Raw genomic sequence first — 20171 nt, 5'->3', positions numbered from 1 at the left:
TGGACGGAGGAGCCTAGCAGGTTGGATTCCAGGGGCAGTCCCTGGATTTTACTAACTATAGTTCTGTTGGGAATTGGTAGATTGTCCTTGAGAAACTTTCTGTTAGAAGAGTAGGGTGACTTGGCTTTGAGATAAGCTCCACAGGTTAAAATGGAGATGCTGAAACTCAGAACTGTTACAAAGCAGTTTGGGACAGTCACAGTGGGGTACAACTGCCAGAAGAGACCACTTTGGTGCCAGCACACATTTAATTTTCTTCATTAATTTCTCAACTTGTAATTGTTTTGCATCACGATAGGGAAATTTCTTAAAGTCCTGTGGAAACCTGAATGATGACTGTGTGCAGCAGGAAAAGCAGACATAATGTGGTCTGGGAATTTTTAAACTTAGTTCTTCAATTGTTTTAAAACAAAAGGGTCATTGTTCATTTTTGAAGTAGATCTTTTTTCTTTCCTCCTTTTGAGATCCAGGATGTGTTGTTTATTTTTATATGACCATCAGAAAAACTCTAGCCGGCTTACTGCACTTGAAAGCTTTCTTTTTAAGTATAGGTGCTGAAAGCATAATTGAAGAGATCAGTAGCCATATGGGGCCTAAGCAAAAATTCTTGAAATGAAAGAAGCTACGAGTAGTGTGGTTATAAATTAAATTTAAAATTTGGATAAATGTACTGATCAAAAGCCAAGGGAATTTCTAATATCTTAGTAGTTAAATTATTTGGGAATAAGGCATCAATGGTGACATGTCACAACAAGAAAGTGAACATGGATATGCTCTTGTCTGATCCAACTTGTATAATATCCCAACACACAGATCACTAGATGTTCCTCACCCCTATTATTTGGCCTAGTTGTGGTGCCCTTGCTGTGATTCAGTAGGACAAAAAGACTGCTCTAAAAGTCAGGAAACTTGGGTTGGTTCCAGTTCTGGAAACCTGCTGTGGGACCTTGAGGAAGTGACTTAGCTTCATGATATTTGCGGCACGATGCTTTCTAGGCTCTTCCCATCCTAATGATCTAGAATTCTGTAAACCTTCCTGCTGTTTCATATTTGTTCCAAGCTATGAAACTCTGAGCAAATTATTTAACATGTCCACATTTTGGAAAGTGAACGTTTCAGTAGCTCAGTCATGTCCAACTCTTTGTAACCCATGGACTGTAGCTTCTGTCCATGGGATTTCCCAGGCAAGAATACTGGAGTGGGTAGCCATTCCCTTCTTCAGGTGATCTTCCTGACCCAGGGATGGAACCACAGTCTCTGGCATTGCAGGCAGATTCTTTTTTGTCTGAGCCACCAGGGAAGCCTAACATTAACATATTTATATAAATTAGACTGATAACAGCTAGCCTGCCTGGTTTGCAAGGAATAAAGGTGGAAATATATATGAATATATCTTGTAAATCACAGAAGCTTTTAAGTATTAACATTGTTTTTTGATTAAGTTAGTCATTGGAAATTCCATTATTTTTCATTTGTAAATAACAGTTGTCCAATGTCAGCAGCTTTTTGAAAGCTGTGCTCTTTAAACTTTGGTTGAGATATATAGGGAGCTTTCCTAATTTATCAGAAGATCAATTCTGTCTGTCTCAGTATTCTGAATATTTGCCATAAAGCAAAATAAAATATCTGGCAGCTCGCCTTAATGACACTGTGAAAAGTTTCAGGTGTCACTTTTTTATTCAAATAAAAAAAGATAAAGTTTAAAGTATTTATTTTCTCCCTTTTAGTAGACATAGCATTCATAGTGGAAGCATTTTGGCCTTTGGAGATGAAGGACTCCAGATGGTTGTAATCCTGTGTTGAGAGAGGGGAAAGTAAGACCAAGAGTTATCTTTTTAGGTCAGAGTGCAGGTGAGAAAGGGTGGTTAGATTTTAAGTTAAGATGATGTTAATAATGATAAAATAATTGGTTTAGAAAAGTAAGAACCATGCAAACGTCAGACTGTTCCTATGAGGACTGAAAGATACCATCATCTGCTCTGCCCAATACCACCCTCCAATACCACCCTGCAAAACTCATTTGCTGTTTTGCTCAGCATTCCCAGGTAATAACTGAGACAAAAGTGGGATTTCCTGTTTCCTAGGAAAGGGTCAGAAATATCTTCTGACAGGAACAGGATGCATAAAAATATCTCTTAGGAGAGGACCAATTGTTTAGAGGTTTCTAGCTTGTGTTTGGAGCTGCAGCAGAGGTGCTCAGAGCACCAGAAGCTCTGTGCAATCAGCAGTACAAGGTGACTCCGAGGCAGGTGTGTGTAACACTGAGATACTGCCTAGGAAGCACTGATTTGAATGAGATTTTGGGCAACGTTTTGGAGATCCGTCATGATTTAGAATATCAGCTTGGAAGCCCCCAGTATGATGATTCTCAAATATTGTGGAGGAAAGAATTTCCTTTTTCTCTTTCTACATGAGGGAAATCTCATATAGAATTCACCTATGAAACTGATTAAAAAGATACACTGGTTAAAGGAAGCAGAGCCCCTGCCTCTTGCTGCTCACACTCCCACACCCCAAGTTGTACCTGAGGCAGGACATTTCCATGAAGCCTCAGTTTGAAAGCTGCTGATTTAGTAGGTCTTGTGTTAAAAGGTCTCTAAAGAGATTTTTTCCTATGATGTATTTCCAGTTCTACAATTGTATTGCAATAATACAGTACAATTCTACAGTAGCGCCTCTGACTCCTCTGTCATCCTTGCTCTCCAAAACATGGCAAGTCATCTAATAAAATCTCTGCAATGATCCCAGCATCTGTTTCCTCTGTTGCAGACCATGGCCACCATCTAAATCCAGACTCTTCTTACTTTCTCGTGGACAATTACCAATACATGATATAAGTTACTCTGGTTCCAGGCTCCCTGCTGCCTACTGCCTTATCCATCCAATAGCTCCTTTCTAGATCAATGTTGATGAATTCTCATTGAGCTTCTTTATGCTTTGAAATCTTCAGTGACTCCTTGTTGTCCAGTCCCACCAATTTGGACTATCTCCCTTTTCAGGAGAACCTTGTGTCTTTGATCTTTATTTATCTGATCCCCTCAGCTTGAATTTTCCTCAGTCTTAAAGACTCAACTTAAATGTCACCTGTTCCATGAAGTCACCTATGAACTTCCCACTGGAAGTGAATATTCCTTCTAAACCCTCCTAAATAAGAGTTTTGATAACATACCAATTTAGTTGTCGTACACGATTAGTTACTTGTTTTATCTCTTTGTGTTCTATGCATCCTTGTAGCATACAAAGCAACTTGCTGAGGTAGTAGGTACCCTTTGAAAATAATAAAACAAAAACATTGATGCTGATCAATCAAGTGTCCCTGGACACCTAAGGAATACAAAGTGGCAATATAGGACTGAATACACTGTTCTTCATATTTCAAAATATCTAATAAAATTAATTGTGACATGCTCATAGAAACATACAACTGAACTGAAATGCTAAATTTTTGTGTTTGTTTTGCTTTTGGCTGAAGTTAATACAGAGTGATGACACATTATTTTATCAGAAGCTCTGTTTTGCTGTTATAAATTACTTTGCCTCATTAAAAACTGAGATACTGCATAACATACTTCCCTTGGAAGGTGTTATTGACTCAGTTATGTGTACTGCTCCCTGCCGTACCCCCATCCAATTCATATGTTAAAGTTCTGTGCATGATATCAATGTATTTGGATGGAGTGCATATAAAGAGGTAATAAAGGTTGAGTGAGATCATAAGGATAAGTCCTTAATCTGATGGAACTGGTGTTTTTATGAAAGAGGATGATCTCTCTCTCTCTCTGCATGTGCACAGAATAAAGGCCATGTGAGGACTCAGAGAGAGGATGGTCACTTACAAGTCAGGAAGAGAGCTCTCACCAGAAACCAATCCTGACAACTTGATTCCAGACTGCTAGGCTCCAGAAAGGTGAGAAAATAAATTTCTATTGTTTAAATCTCCCAGTCTGTGCAATAACATCATGGCAGCCCAAGAAAACTACTCCAGTGAGCAAAACAGCTCCAAACCAGAGACTAGAGGAGCAGGAGAAGCAGTAGAGATTCTTGGGGCTGACAGTCTGCGGAAGCACTGCTCTGACACCTTCCTTTCTCCAAGGTTAACAACAGATCCCACAAGTGACTACTCGCAGAGCTGTCCTAGTTCAGGAGGGCAGAGACTACCTGGGTTTGTTCCAGACGGAGTCACTGATGCCTGGCCTGGTTCCTCTCAGCTCTCAGCCACTTTGAGCTGAATGAGTAACTCACTTATTTCAGACATGTTATTTTATTAATATACAGTGCTTGAAAATTTCTAGGAAAGAAGTTAACAGCCTATATGTCTTTTAGGTCTGACTTGAAACCTGCAGTTTTTAAGCTCCCTCTCTTTCCATACTGTCATTTATAGAGAAAAAAATTTAAAGATAAACAGTTTCTAAGCCTTCACTCAGTTTTCTTATAGTGGACATACTTTGTCTAATCATTTCTCCTGAGACTTTGCCTTTACTACAGTTTAAGTTCTTTCTTTAGCTTTCTATCAAGTTCTTTCAAGTTATAGGTTCCTAATGTAAACTCAGGATTCCACTGAAGCGACTAATGTTTAGCTTAGGTGCAGATAAATAAATACATACACATTCAGATATTATGTCAATCTTTAAGGCTCTTCTGCCCAAAGAAGAACCTCCCATTGTTATTGAGATGATAGAGTGAGTTTACTCTGGAACTTGAAAAACAAGTCAAAGTATAAACATACCACTAATTTAATGTTCTTTTAAATAAACTCATCAGCTACTAAGACCACTCTGGCATTCCTGGATGATACCGGGGACCCTTGTTAGCTGAGCAACTGTAAGACACTCTGAGATTTAGAAACAGATGTTAGAGGATATTTACAAGACAAAAGCTTGGAGTCAGATTCCCTGAGTTGTGACCTTGAGTGAGTTACTCAATTTTTATTCAGCTTCTATATGACTCAGTTTCCTCATCTGTAGACTAGTGCTAACAGTAGTAACTTCCTCCTAATGTTATGATCAAAACTTATAATAGAGTGTTTCAAACAATGCCTAGGACACTGCAAGTGCTAAGCAGGTGCTTAGGCATTAAAAGAATGACAGCTGTCCTGTAAGGTTGTTATAAAAGGGCTGAGGCTGCCTCAGGGAGACCTGGAATCGTCCAAGAGGATGGGGACTACTCCACTGATGCAGGAAGAGACAGAGACTCTGTCTCAAGAGCACTTTCCTGCAAATCTCAGCCCCCTCTAGAAAAGTACTAGCTTGAGGACTGCTGCTGCCGCTGCTAAGTCGCTTCAGTCGTGTCCGACTCTGTGCGACCCCATAGACGGCAGCCCACCAGGCTCCCCCGTCCCTGGGACTAGCCTTGGCAATTTTCATTTTGGGGAACTAGCTCTTCCAAATCTTTTGTCAGTATCTTTCTAGTTTATATCAGAGACCATACTCCTCCCTCCCCAAAGTCACATCATCCTCCCTATAGAACGGCTCCCTTATTAGCAAAAGAAACATTATAATACCACTATTTTGAGTCTGGCAACACCCTATTTTCCAGAAGATTCCATGAGTAAATTCTCCCCATCTCCACTCCCTTCCTCTGAAGGACACAGAGTCTCCAGCGGTCCTGTTCCTAGGCTGCGTGTGCTGGGAGCAGGAGAGAGTAGAAACTTTCCCTATCATTTCATGCCTTTCGTGACATCCCCATCCTGAACACCTACTATGTGTTCGCCAGGCTTTTAGGAAGTGATGTTACCATCTCAGCTCCTCCAGATGCCTCGAAGCAGCAGTTTTCTTTGAAGCTTGAATTTTATTCTAAAGTGCACCTTTCCAGGTCAGGCACTAGTACTGGGGTGAACCTGTAAGCTCTCTCACTAGCCTTTTGCAGCCATGATTTAGTTTTATATTTTAGGCCTCTTTGTAATTACGTCAAAAACACTTTCTTTTCTGGATTCTCAATTTCCTGAAGTCCATTAAAGTCTAAACCCAGCTGCATTTTTGAGACTGGCGGTTCTCATCCTTTAACGTGCCTGTGAACAACCTGGGCATCTGGTAGAAAATGCAGATTCTGATTCCTGAGTGGGGCCTGGGAGTCTGCATGCCCAACACCGGCCCATGTGTGGCTGGCGCTGCTGTCCTTGGGCCACGTTTGGTGTCTCCATGATGTCAACTCCTCCTCCACATAGTCATTCACACTCCTGAGCAATTCTGATACACTGACAATTCTGACTTCCAGAAAGGTCCTTTCAAAAAATATTTGCTTCCAAATGTTGAGTTCTGATTTCTGCCCAGGCTAGAAAAGGCTATCAAATTAGGCTTCCCCTTTACCTTATCATAAAGGCTCAGTTGGCAGCAATGATACTGTGTCTATTATAATACAGTGATTTCAGTTGATGTTTATGATGAGTCAGTAATCTCTCAGTGGCTCTTCCTTCCTTTTGCAGAGTGAAAAGACAGTCTCCTCTCTGGACCCTCTGCCGCAGGTCACTTAAGTGTTAGAAGACACATGGACTTGAGTCCCCATGTCCCTCATCTTGTCTATTGTCTTACTTCCTGTTTTTCCATGTGGAGCTAAATGCTTAGAATCACCCTGAAGGGTCTGCAGGGGCAGACAGCAGTATCCAGGAACCCCGATGTGGGAGACTGTAAATGTTCACTGGCTACACTTAGGTCTCTCTCCTGGATACTGGCTGGGAAACTCCTGGGTGAGTCACCTTGGAAAGGCTCATGTCCATGGCTGGGCCAGTGCTCTGTTCTGCATTCCGTCCTCAGCCCTGCCCCTGGGGTTCTGAGGAAGCAGGAACAAGGACTCTGTTAAACCATTCCCATCCACCCTTTTCACCAGATCAGGACCCCATGTTTCCCTCAGGCTCGGATACTACATCTTTGGGTTCTAACTAGGACAGAAGCTGGACTCTGAGTGATTCTGTTCCTTAAGTTGGCTTCTCTTTAATAGTTTATAATTTGATCTGTTTATTAGACAATTATAGAACTTTGTTGGTTGCATTAACCTTGACTTTGTTTTATTCTTTTCAAGTCATCCCGGGAGGTGGATGGTCTTGTTCATGTTCCTTTAACTGATAAGTGTGATATGATTGTTACTGGCATGGCCAAGAACCAGAATAGTTAGTTCCAGACTCACAGTTCACTGCTTTTTCCCACTCTACTCAATTCTGGGAGACTTTCCTATTGATAATTCAACTTAAGGTTAACTAGAAACAGTGAAGAGTGAAGTGATAGTATATTGTGTGCATGTCTGCTTAGTCATGTCTAACTCTTTGCAACCCTATGGACTGTAGCCCACTAGGCTCTTCTGTCCATGGGATTCTTCAGGTGAAAATACAGGAGTGGGTTGCCATTTCCTCTTCCCGGGATAGTATATTAGAAGTAAACAGTTTTTTTCTTAAAGATATCTATATCTATATCTATATCTATCTATCTATCTATCTATCTATCTATCTATCTATCTCAGTTCAGCTCAGTCACTCAGTCGTGTCTGACTCTTTGCGACCCCATGAATCGCAGCACGCCAGGCCTCCCTGTCCATCACCAACTCCCGGAGTTCACTCAGATTCATGTCCATCGAGTCAGTGATGCCATCCAGCCATCTCATCCTCTGTTGTCCCCTTCTCCTCCTGCCCCCAATCTCTCCCAGCATCAGAGTCTTTTCCAATGAGTCAACTCTTTGCATGAGGTGGCCAAAGTACTGGAGCTTCAGCTTTAGCATCATTCCTTCCAAAGAACACCCAGGGCTGATCTCCTTCAGAATGGACTGGTTGGATCTCCTTGCAGTCCAAGGGACTCTCAAGAGTCTTCTCCAACACCACAGTTCCAAAGCATCAATTCTTTGGCGCTCAGCCTTCTTCACAGTCCAACTCTCACATCCATACATGACTACTGGAAAAACCATAGCCTTGACTAGACGGACCTTAGTCGGCAAAGTAATGTCTCTGCTTTTGAATATACTGTCTAGGTTGGTCATAACTTTTCTTCCAAGGAGTAAGCATCTTTTAATTTCATGGCTGCAGTCACCATCTGCAGTGATTTTGGAGCCCCCAAAAATAAAGTTTGACACTGTTTCCACTGTTTCCCCATCTAGTTCCCATATATATATATATGGGTCACTCTTTTGTGACCCCATGGACTATAGCCCTCCAGGCTCCTCTGTTCATGGGATTTCCCAGACAAGAATATTGGTGTGGATTGCCATTTCCTTCTCCAGGGGCTTCCTGACCCAGGGATCAAACCTGTGTCTCCTGCATTGGCAGGCAGATTCTTTACCACCAGGGATCAGTGGTAAAGAATCCACCTGCAATGTGGGAGACCTGGGTTCTATCCCTGGGTCGGGAAGATCCCTTGGAGGAGGCCATGGCAACCCACTCCAGTATTCTTGACTGGAAAATCCCCATAGAGGAACTTGGTGGGCTATAGTCCATGGGGTTGCAAAGAGTTAGACATGACTGAGTGACTAAGCACAGCACACATATATAAAACACTTAATGATCCCCAGTTCTAAAGCTAACAACGATTAAGTCCCTTGAAACAATTTGAAGGAAAATAAGGCTGGAAGTCAGAAGACATGGTTCCTGGCACTGCTGCTTGTGAGCTCTGCGTCCTTGAGTGAAGCACCTCAACCCCTCTAAGATTCAACTTCCTTACCTATAAAATGAGAGGGTTTGAATCCCTAAACTCCCCTTCCAGATCTAATATCCTGTGATCCCTTTGATTTTATGGTTCCCACTGCAAGGTCCAATAGAGTTACACATCCAGTGATAACCACCCACTGGCTGGCATTCAAATAGGCCTCCTCTATGCTGAATTCTGTGCTGCAGTGGAGGCTTCAGGGCTTGTCTCTGGTTTAAGTCGCATTTCAAGGTGTCTGATGGCATTAATCACAACAGACAATAATTCCAAGGGAACAATACAGAATGAGGGAATCATTCATGCACCACAAAGAAACACTGGCCGGTCTCCAGGCATTCAGACTCAGTTCAGCCTCCAAATAACAGGCACTTAGCACCTCACCTGTGACCTGGGGATTGACAGAATCACAGATGACAGAACTGCTCTGCTGTTCCAGGACTAATAGCATACCGACAGGAAGAGATGTTACACTTAGGGCACACTTAGCTTGTCAAATTATAGCACTGTTTATCAAAGGGTAGCATACATAGTGGGACTGTGAACCTTGAAAGGCACTATAGAATACTTCTGCTATGGAAGAAGCCAGCCATGATTTTAAATCCTGATTTTGCTCTGGCTCTTGTGATTCTAAATGGTTCTACAGCCCTGGCATCCCACAATACAAGGCTTTGCTAGACATTTGTCTTGCCTTCTGCTGGTATCTATAAAATGCATTCCTTTGGTCCCACATTTAGCTTCTTAGAGCTGCTCAGTGCAGGGTGCCATGCTGTAGTTCACTTTGTAAATAGACAACAGTATAGCAAGTAACAGTCACGTCCACAGTGAATTTAAGTGAAGACATCTTTGATCTCTAGACATCCCGATTTCCTTTAAAGCAGCCATGCCACTCCATGTAATGGAGGGCATAATTTCAAAATAAATATTAATATATAGAGTCTGCACTGTGCTTAAGAGTCCTGTTAGCTGTAGAATGCAGCACGGATCACTGCTCTAGTCTCCAAGAGACTTGGGCTAATGCAGCTTTTAATGTTATGGGATTTCTCCAACTCATTGGTTCCCATGGAGTCATAAACGTTGATACTTGACTCCATTTAGGTAAACACTAGAATCTCTAGCTTCCAACAAAACACAACACACAAACTAAGAAATTCCTGGAAGTGAAAAGAGGGCCATATTGCATGTTACTCAAAGTACAGCTGACCACTCCTCTCTTGTTTTTTTTTTTAAATAATTTTTTCTTCGTGTATTTTTTTTTCTTTATGTACAGGATTTGGGCTTTAATATGGACATTTTCCCACTACCATTCATCTTCGGAATGCTGTTTTCCCCAAGTTTCTCAGGATAAAAAGACTCAGATTCAGAGCTGAACTGCTGGCAGCTGAATTTCATTAAGACTTTGATGGGAAACTTAAGTTGGAATTACAAACATCTGTGGTTAAACTTCCCTTTAGTAAACCATTTCCCAGAATTTAACTGTACCACACTAGGAGCAAAAAGAAAAACAGCTGAAAAAAGAATGCTGCTCTTTGGCAAATGCTGGAGTAGATACTTAAATATTCTTCTATGTGATGACTATATCTCAGTCAAGTAGCAGATTACCTGCTTTAGAAAACACGTAAATAATTGTTTGGAAATGCTAAGTTTTGGAACTCAGAGCATGTGCTAATAATCTGATTTTAATGGTTTCTAATCAATCAAATGTCTCAGAATTATGTCTGGCCAAAATTATATGGTTACTTTGAGCAAGGAAAAACTCCATTCCTAAAGGAGAGGAGTATTTAGCATTATATGTTTAAGGAAATTATAACAAGTCAGATTTGAGAATTTAATTGTGAATGGGGGGTAAAAAGTTATAGTCCTTGTCATATCAAATTTACTGCATTTTTTCTTTTTGTTTAACTTTATTGAGATTTTGAAAAACTCATTCATTTCTCTTAACTGCTCAGATTCATGGGGAAAGGTTATGTCTAAAGAACCATTAGGGATACAATGATTATAATTAGTTTCCTTCTCCAATGTTGAATAATCAACAAATTTTTAAGCAAAATTTGAGAGTAATCAAATATACAGAATAAATAAAAATTTAGATGAAAATAAGCAAATACTACAAACATAAATTTGCAGGTAGATAAAAACAGATAGTGGAAGAAAGAGGGTGAGGCAGGAAGGAGAGAAGAGAGAATGAGGGCAAACTTTGAGTTAGGCAGCTTATATACATAATTTCACTTAAATTTCACAAATAAGGCAAATACATTTGTACTCATTTTAAACCAAACAAACCAAGCCTCTGAGCTAATCTGCCTAAAAGTCAAACAGCTAGAAAGCAGGGGAGCTAGATTCCTACCACATCTGTCTGGCCAGATGCACACATCACGCCTTTGTTGAAAGGTGAATTTCAAATATAAAGCAGAGGACTGCAAATAAACAGTCTTCAGGCTGAACTGGACCATCAGATATGCTTCCCTCAGGGCATTAAAAAAACTGAGTCAGCAATTTCACTGAAGAATCCAGATTCTATCTTCTCGTTAAACACAGAGGTGGGTGCCACCAGAAGAGGCACGCTTCCTCTGCTGTTTCTTGGGCCCCATCACTCATAGGACGTGTTCTTTTCACTGCCCAGTTGTTTTTTGCTTGGCCTCTATAAAAATCTGAGCTTCAAAACTTTCTCTGTTCCATAGGATCAGCAATTCTGTTTCTAGGTATATACCCAAAAGAACTGAAAGAAGAAACTCAAGTGGATAATTGTAGACCAATGTTCATAGCAAAACTTTTCATAGCAGCCAAAAGGTAGAAACAGCTCAATGTCCACCAACAGGTAAGTGGATAAACAAAATGCAATATATACATAGAATAGAATATCATTCAGCCTTAAAAAGGAATGAAATTTGGACACATGCTACAAAATGGATGAACCTTGAACACGTTATAGTGAGTGCAGTAAGGCAAATAAGAGAAGACAAGTAGATTCCACTTATATGAGATACCTAGAGTAGAATGGTGGCTGCCAGGGCCTGGGGAAAAGGCTAATGGGAATTATTGTTTAATGTATACAGTGTTGAGTTTCAGTTGGGAAGATGAAAAAGCTTTAAGATGGATGGTGGTGATGATGGATGGTAATGGATGATGATGAATGGTGAATGTACCCAATGTCATTTAAAAATGGTTAAAATAGTAAATTTTGTGTATATTTTACCACAATTAAAAATTTTTCTTCTGGTTTAATCTGAGAACTCTAGAATCACAGCAAATGGAATTCTCTATTTTTCAGCAATCTTATAATAAATTCTGTAACATAGGCCATGTAATTTATGCCACTCATCTAGCAGGTTAGGTGTCAGTCACTCAGTCATGTCTGACTCTGCGACCCCATGGACTGTAGCCTGCCAGGCTCCTCTGTCCATGGAATTCTCCAGGCAAGAATACTGGAGTGGGTTGCCATTTCCTTCTCCAGGGGATCTTTCCCACCCAGGGATTGAACCCAGGTCTCCTGTATTGCAAGCAGATTCTTTACCATCTGAGAGCCACCAGGGAAGCCCTGCATAAATGGTCTTTGAATGGGATTTTATATATCTTCATTTTATTTCCAAACTTTGACGAAAATTATTTCCACATATAGTTTTATTTACCTAGCCACATTTTCCTAGATACTCTTGCAAAGTTGAATTACTTTCATAAACTCCTTCCTAGCTGTGCCACTTACCAGGTAGGATGCCTGGGCAAACGCTCTGTGCCTCAGTTTCCATGTTTGTAAAATGAGATGATAACTATGCCAGTCTATTGAACTGTTATGAGGGTTAAAGGAAATAACTCATGGCAAGTGCTTAGACCAGTGTCCGACACATGGGAAATACTCAATGAATGTCATCTATAGGCCATGGTATTACCATTATTACTGTTGTTGTTGTTACTATATTCCAGTTCTTCTAAAATAATGTTTCCTACGAGCCTTGTTCAGTGTTTGATGAGTGGCTGTGCTCTGCTCTCCTACCCCAGGAGTAGTACTTTTTCTATATTACCCCCATGGCATTAGTGATAGTCATTCTTACAGAACATGAATTCATTCTGCTTTATATAGTGGCTATGTATATATCTTTCTATCTTAGATCGCTTACTCCTTGAGGGTTGGAATGCAACTGCTTTTTTTTTGTGTCCCTCCTGGCCCTTGCTTTATTGCTGTTTACATGGCTGAACTCAAAACCTCCTCTTTGGAGGATATTGAATGAAATAGGCTTCCCAGGTGGCACAGTGATAGTGAATCTGCCTGCCAAATGCAGGAGATGCAAGAGATGCAAGTTTGATCCCTGGGTCGGGATGATCCTCTGGAGTAGGAAACAGCCACCCATTCCAGTATTCTTGCCTGGGAAATTCCATGGACAGAGGAGCCTGGTGGGCTACAGCCCATGGAGTCACAGAGCGTCAGACAGAGTCAGACCGACAGAGCACACACACAAAGTGAATGAAATAATGACTGCGCGCCAGGGTGGATGTGAGGGTGTCAAATTACCAGCCACACTGTCCAAGAGCGGTGCAGAATGATGGCCCAGGCCAGTGACTGGAAGTCTTAGTGTGATTCTACAGAGCCTCTTTCAAAGTCTGGGAGCAAGATAAGGAAAAGGAAAGCAGATAGAGAAAGAGATCTAAGCTGTCTTTTAATAAACATACTGCAGTCCTTTAGTGGCCAGGCACCTATGTGTTGGAGTACAGGATCACAAATAGACCATGAAAGGGAGTCTAGAAGAAAAGTACATCAGAGTGAGTCTCCTTCATAGTGCTTGTATTTTAGCAAGCAGGTTTGTCTCACGCAAGGTATACTTGTACATGCCGTTCATGGGGCACTGATTTTCTTGGAGGGAAGCTAAGAGCAGCAGCAGCAAAACCCAGGCAGGGTATTAGGAGATAAACTCCTGTTTGCCTCTCTCAGAGAAGTTTGCTCAATATTGTCAATTATTTCCTTTATTTTCTCAATAACCTACCAAAGGCAGTAACAGTGCTGTGGCCCTCCACCACTTCACACTTTGCCCCTCCAGCGGAGTCCCCATTCTCCTTCTGAGTCTCTGGGTGGCTTCTTTCCAGCCACAAAGAATATAGACAAACAAATGGCGATATTAAGTAAAACAGCACCATAAAGTCCTGAGAAATATGCCCAACTGATGGTTTCTTTTAATCAACCTCTAACCTAGTGTTTGTGACCTTGTTTAACTCCTGCTTCTTTCTGATAGACAAGAATGTCACGCTGTCCAAGGACACTTTGACACCCTCCTCTGGGGATGTTACTCTCTCTGTTCCTGCATCCCCGCCCGTTCTTCTGCGTCTCCATATTGGCCACAAAGATTTGTGCCTAGTTTCAGTTGTGCCTATTATTCACTTGTATAATAAAATTAAGACTTTGTTTTCCTAAATGTGGAATATTAGGATACTAAATCTACTTTATGACACAACCTAGTTTCCCCTTTCCCCACCCCTACCTACTGAAAATCATTGTTATCACCATACACTCAGGAAAAATGGACTCAGTAAATTATCTGCTTATATATAAAAACAAAGCTAGTGTTTTCCTCACCTAGATAGTGAGGGAATCCTGCCGACTAGCACAGAGTTACCCATGGGTGCTCCTCTTTTCACATTCTCTGCATCCTGGGGGAAGCTTGTGCTTATTTTAGAAGGGAGGGAGGGGCCTGCCTTCTTGGTCAGCCGGTGCATCCTATCCTTTTCCTCATTGCACATTTAGTGCATCTGTTCTCGAACTCACACTGTGCACCAGTGTGCCTTCCTCTGTGCTGAGGGTGGAGGGCTCAGGGGTGGAGAGGATGTCAGTCCTGCTATGGAGGAGCATGGGGGAGCCTTACAAAGACCACCAGCCTAGCACCTCCCATTGCTCCATGCTTGCCTTAATATTTTTCTTCCTTCCCTTTGAAGGCAAATTGAGGAATAACCATTTTTATATATATATATATACACACACACATATATACACACACACACATATATATCCAATTCAAATAAAATAAATGTATTTTTAGAATATCCTTCCATCCACTTCTCGAAACTCCCACGAATAATGTTCTGTATGAACCCATGTTCTCTTTCTATAGATGAAAATATAGCCTCCTGAACCAATTCATCAGAGTGGCTGTACCATGTTATTAAATCTCCAGAATGTATTTGATTTCAGGTCTCCTTCCTGGCTATAAAGAGCATGGGAAACCCAACTGGTGGGGCATTGGGATCGCTGTGGGACCACAGGCTGACTGGAGGCATTATGTGAAACTATGCAGTGGGAACATAATTATCCCAATCCCACCCTTGCTACATCATATACTTTGAATGACTAATAGCTTCTTTCTGTTTCCCTAAACCAAAAACCTCAGTGGGCATTCTGAACCTATTAGTCTCTGACAGTATTACAAATTTAACTCACTACAGGACATTCTTTTTGACTGAAAAGATACAGACAAGCAATATTAAGTAAAATAGCAGCATAAAAATAAACTTCCGAGAAATATTCCCAAATAAGGGTTTCCTTCAGTCCAATAATCCATGTATTCCTCATAATAATAATAAAGACAACACTTAGGATGTATAAAGCATTTACACTGTCAGTCACTGTGTTAAACCCTCTATGTATTTTATCTAATTTCATCACAGTTAGTATATGAAGTATGATGTAGACATCAGTAACTTCTCTAAGCCTCAGTTTCTTTATCTGCAAGTTGGGCATCTGTAGTTTGCCCAAGGTAAGGAGCACAGAAGCTAAAATTTGAGCTTGGGACCATCAGACTGCAAAGCCTGCAATTGAAAACTCTGATGTGCTGACTTCATATTATTTCACTGGGAATGTGAGGGCATAAGAAATTGTTTGGGATTTCAGCAATAAATTTAAGCTTCCCTAAAAATAAAATAATGATTTTCTTACTTTTTGTGAGAGGAGAATTACAAAACGTTATGTGCGCCTATCTTTTTAGAATTAGCAGGTAAAAATACAGAATGCCCAGATAAACTGAATTTCAGATCAACAATGAAAAATCTTTTTAGCATAAATACATCTCGTGAAATATTTGAGACATAACTAAAAATCTATTTGTTGTTTTTCTGAAATTAAAATTTAATTGGGTGTCCTGTATTCTATCTGGCATTCCTACTCTTAAGTCAAGCATTTCATCCTGGAACGTTCCACACTCAAAGCAACAGGTGGAGATAATGCTTCCTGAGGGGTTGATTCCAAGCCTGTAGAGAAGTGAAGCCTTCCCACTGTGTGGAGCGTCTCCTGATCTGGCTTCTCTCTGCATCTGAGTACAAAGTTGACTAGAAGGCATGCCTCTCTTTCTCATGGGGATTGCATTTCACACCACAATAGGGGTTGGTATGCTCTGGCCCTACCCATTCTCCCCTCATTTTAGGGTGTGGGTAGAGCTCACTCCTGGAGAAGGACCATCTTCACGCAGCATATCTTATCAGTAGTAATTAATAAATCTACAGTTATACTAACAATTAGTAGGACTAATAGCAATAATCCAGACATCAGTGCTGCTAGCAATGGTGTCAATCCACGTAATAGCCTTGGTTCTACAGTGGCTGTAACCATAGCTATAGGGTGTGTGTATGCGTGTCTTCTTAGGTCAACTGCTCTTTCTTTTCCCATGAACTTAGGTGACTTCATTTTCCTCCTACTTAGCATCCCCCATGCACTGGACATGCTATTGTCTGTCTTGGTTCAAGGGGCTCTTAAACCACTTACTCTGTATCCATCTTCCTTTACCCAATTTCTACACTTTGGTTATGTTTTCAGTGTAAATGCTATTGCAAGGAATTCAAACAACAGCTCTTTGACTATCATCAGTAGCATATACTCATCATTTTTATATTTGGTTGGGGCTTGCCTTTCATCATGACCTCTTGTTTCTTGAATATAGTGGCGCCTGTCTATTTAAGGTATTTGCAGTTTCCTAACAGCTTCTTTAGTGCCCTTACCCACCCCTCACCCTCCCCTGTTGCAGAGGACCTTCTGGTTAATTTGTGACCAAAAGATTGGCTGCGCACCGCTGTTCCCACTGTCCTAATATCACGGAGAGGAGGAGCAGGAAGGCAGTGACAGGGCACACACATTATGTGGTGTGACTTGACAAAAATGACTGCTGGAACATACAAATGGCAGAAAGCCACAGAAGTGCCGCTGTGGCCCTAGGTGAGAGTCTAGCCTACTGACTCAGAGTATTCAGGACACATGCCCTTTTGCCAGCTCGAACAAGGACGTGTTCCAAAGTCTCTGCTCTCAACTCACAAAGTCCAAATCTAAAGTACAAAGTAAAGCTCTTTATTTTAAGTTTCTGAACTGACCTAGTGCAGGTGAAACTCTCAAGGCGGGTGGAAAAGAGAAGGCGGGGAGGGGAGCAGCGGGTGTGGCACACGCAGCACGGGGCGCAGGTGCCCCAGGAGGGTGGCAACGGCGGGGGCACTGTACCTTGGCAGCAGGCGGCAGGCTTCCGGGAGCCGCGCGGGGCTCGCTGGTCTCAGGCGGGTCTAGTCGGCCGAACGCTGAGCTCCCCTCCATGTCAAAAGGGAAGGCGCTGCCGTCCCCAGACGCGGCGCGGGAGCAGGCGGCACCGCAGAGGAGCCACAGGGGCAGGACTGCGCACCAGGCTGAGCTCAAAGCCATCTCTCCGCTGACATCCGACAGGGCTCGTCCAGGGGCTCGGCCACCCTCAGTCCTTGCCAGCCCCCGCTGTGATGCGGTGGTGCCTCGCTTATGGTACCTTCTCTGCGTCTGCGGTATCCAGATGTGGAAACTCAGGGCAGCCCCGGGAGCAACTTGGTAGAAAAGGGAGAGTGAGAGAGTAAGCTAGAGCCGGCCTCCCTCCCTGCCTCCCTCTCTCTTCTTTCTCTCTCCCCTCTGTTTCCCTCTCTCACTTTCTCTCTCTCTCTCCCCAGAGACACTGACTAAAGAATGTACAGATGTATGAAGCTAAAGCTCAGCATCAAGCGGCGGATGGGGTTGGGACGAGCCCCGGGAGCGCAGGCCACCTCCTGTCCCCGGCGGTCGGCGGTCGGGAGGGGACTAAGGGTTGCGCTGCCCTGGCTTCCTTCCCACACCCATTCTTACCACTCCCTTTTTACCTTCTCTTCCAGGACCTCCCCCTCCAAGCTGGTCTTTCAGGCACTCTGGCTGGGCCTTTCCTGGCGTCCTCCCCTCCCCTCTCAGTTTGGAGCCCCTCCAAGTGCCCCAGATGAATATTCAGCTTTTGTAATTGCTTCCTCACTTCTCTTATTTATTTAGCTAAGGTGCCGGATGTCTTATCTATATTTATGCAGATCTTTTATGTGGCCCCACTGGTTTGCAGGAAAGTGGGTGGGAAAGGGATTCAGGCTGGAGCCAGAGGTGGATACTCTCAGATGGTAGGGGAGAGGGCACCCACTTCCTTGGGCAGCTTTCTCCTTTTCTAGAGATAGGCTGCTGCGGTCTTTGTGCTCATACCTTCCCTGGAGACTGGCTGGCCACCCTCTTCCTCCTGACAGTCCTCACCCAGAGGGCTTGGGAAAAGAATATCTTTCACTCCAGCGCTGGAAAATGACTTCATTACTCAAATGCATGAACTTTTATTTACAAAGAACATCTTGTTTTCCTCCTAAAGCGGTGCTTTGTAAGGGGCCCGAAACAAGGCTTGCAGTGTATGAGCCTGTCAAATATACTGCCTACAGCCCGACCTCTTCCTCTTGGCCTGTAATCTCATGCCTACTACATCTGTCTGTCATGTAACCTTTCCAAGACTTTGGGGTGAAGTTGAGCTACAATTATATTGGGGTACCCATGTGGATGGGTCAGTGGCTACTACAGCTGAGATACATTTGCATTCATGGGCTTTATAAGGAGCTTTAAACATTCCCATGAGACTCAAATATGTCTTAAAAAGGATTAGATGAGACACTCATACAATGACACTTAAGTAAGTTCTGAGGTGTTTGAAATCACTCATAGTTGTGGAATAAAACATTTCAATAAACCTAACTGTTAGCTCTATTTATAGGACAAAAATCATTTTATTTAAGAATATACAAAGCAGCCATTTATTTTGCACCTATCATATGCCCGATACTTTGCATGTGTTATTTGTAAGCCTCACAGCATTTTTGCAAAATAGGACTATTATTTCTTTTTTATAGAATTAAAAAGGGAGGTTCTGAAAGATTAGGACATTTGCCCGTCACACAGCTGATAGAAAGCTGGACTCGGTTCTCACCGATTCCAAAACTATCTTTCACATTTATACCACACTGAAACTTGCAAAGTAAAGGCCACAAATTCAGAGACAGAAGAGATGACATGCCCATTTTTTTGGAGTACCTTCTAGGTGTCAAAAGGTTTGCATTATCTAATTTATTTCCATCTTCACTATAATGAGGTAAGTATTGTTATATACATTTGGTGATAGGTATGTGGTAGAAGTACTACTAGAACAGGTAAATCTGATGCCAAGGTCATTGATTTTTCAACAACAAAATGGTATAGTGCAAAAGTACCAAAGCTGGAAGAAGCAAAAAGCTTTCATATATCTCAAAGTATCTGTAATGTTTAAGCTAATTTACGATCATCTTCCACATAAGCTGGTTAACTTGCTAAATTAAGTAAAAGAACTTAAGAATATATATTTGGTTTGGTTGGTTCTTCAAGAAACTTATATTGGAAGACAAGATGACCAGACTCTAAAGAGGAAAAACTTGACGCTCAAATATCCTGTCCCACTCTCACTTTTAAAAAAACTTTCAATAATAATAATTATTATTATTGTTACTATTATTTATGTACATATAATATTCTGACTTCAGACATAGACCTCATCAGTACAAAGAAGCTGTTCACATTTGTTTCCTGAAGGATTATGTCCTGTCCTTCGTTTAATGTCAATTAACTGCACACTTTTAATTTTATTCAGAGTCTCTTTTTCCTGTTTGCCAGGTAGTGTTCAGATTCTCTGAGAGGCCTGAGCAGTGGGGGTAGAAATACACTTATTCAAGACATACGAGTTTTTAATTTTTGACTAAATGTGTACTTCTAACTCTTCCTCCTTATCTTCTTTCTACAGATACTACTATTATTTTTGAGACAAAGCAAGTAATACACAGGAACATGGGTTTTGTATGAAAGGAAATAGGCTTCAAATCCTACGTTTGTTTACAGTGGTTCTGGGAGCTTGACAGAACTTGGTCTCTCTGAATATCAGTTTCCTCATCTGTAAAATGGGATCATGATGCCTCTTTTGCTGAGTAATAAATGAAATAATGTGATTAAAGCATTAACACAGCCTGGCATATAGTTAGTGCTCAGTATTTAGTATTTAACTACACTGTATTTTAAAGTCTTAAAAAAGAATAGAATCTTTATTTTTAAAGAGAAAAAATAACTATGTTTATTTATCCTGTGACTTGAGTAACCTTCCATTTGCTGAAAATAGCGGTTCACATTTCTGGTTGCTGCTTGGGACTTCCCTGTGTAACCATGAATGAGGCAGTCGTGAATCTTAGAGTGCCAGAGCAGGCAGGAGCGGAGGGAGACTGGCC

At 41.7% G+C, this 20171-nt stretch overlaps 1 protein-coding gene across 3 annotated transcripts in view; it reads right to left on the bottom strand.

Moving 5' to 3' along the window:
* Positions 1-17788, bottom strand: part of LAMA4 (laminin subunit alpha 4) — a 148382-nt gene extending 130594 nt beyond the window's left edge. The window contains exons 1-2 of one of the 3 annotated variants that reach the window (XM_018053050.1): positions 17733-17788; positions 17080-17426 (exon numbers count right to left, since the gene is read on the bottom strand). In XM_018053050.1, coding sequence (XP_017908539.1) covers positions 17080-17274 — 195 coding nt within the window. In that variant the 5' untranslated portion in view covers positions 17275-17426; positions 17733-17788. Of the gene's footprint in view, positions 1-17079; positions 17700-17732 lie in introns of those variants that run through there. The other 2 variants (XM_018053048.1, XM_018053049.1) reach the window with 2 other exon arrangements.

This window comes from Capra hircus, chromosome 9 (assembly GCF_001704415.2).
Source record: "Capra hircus breed San Clemente chromosome 9, ASM170441v1, whole genome shotgun sequence".
In the NCBI taxonomy this organism is placed as follows: domain Eukaryota; kingdom Metazoa; phylum Chordata; class Mammalia; order Artiodactyla; family Bovidae; genus Capra; species Capra hircus.
The sequence above is the reverse complement of the archived record's forward strand: the minus strand, read 5'-3'. Positions and strand labels throughout refer to the sequence as shown.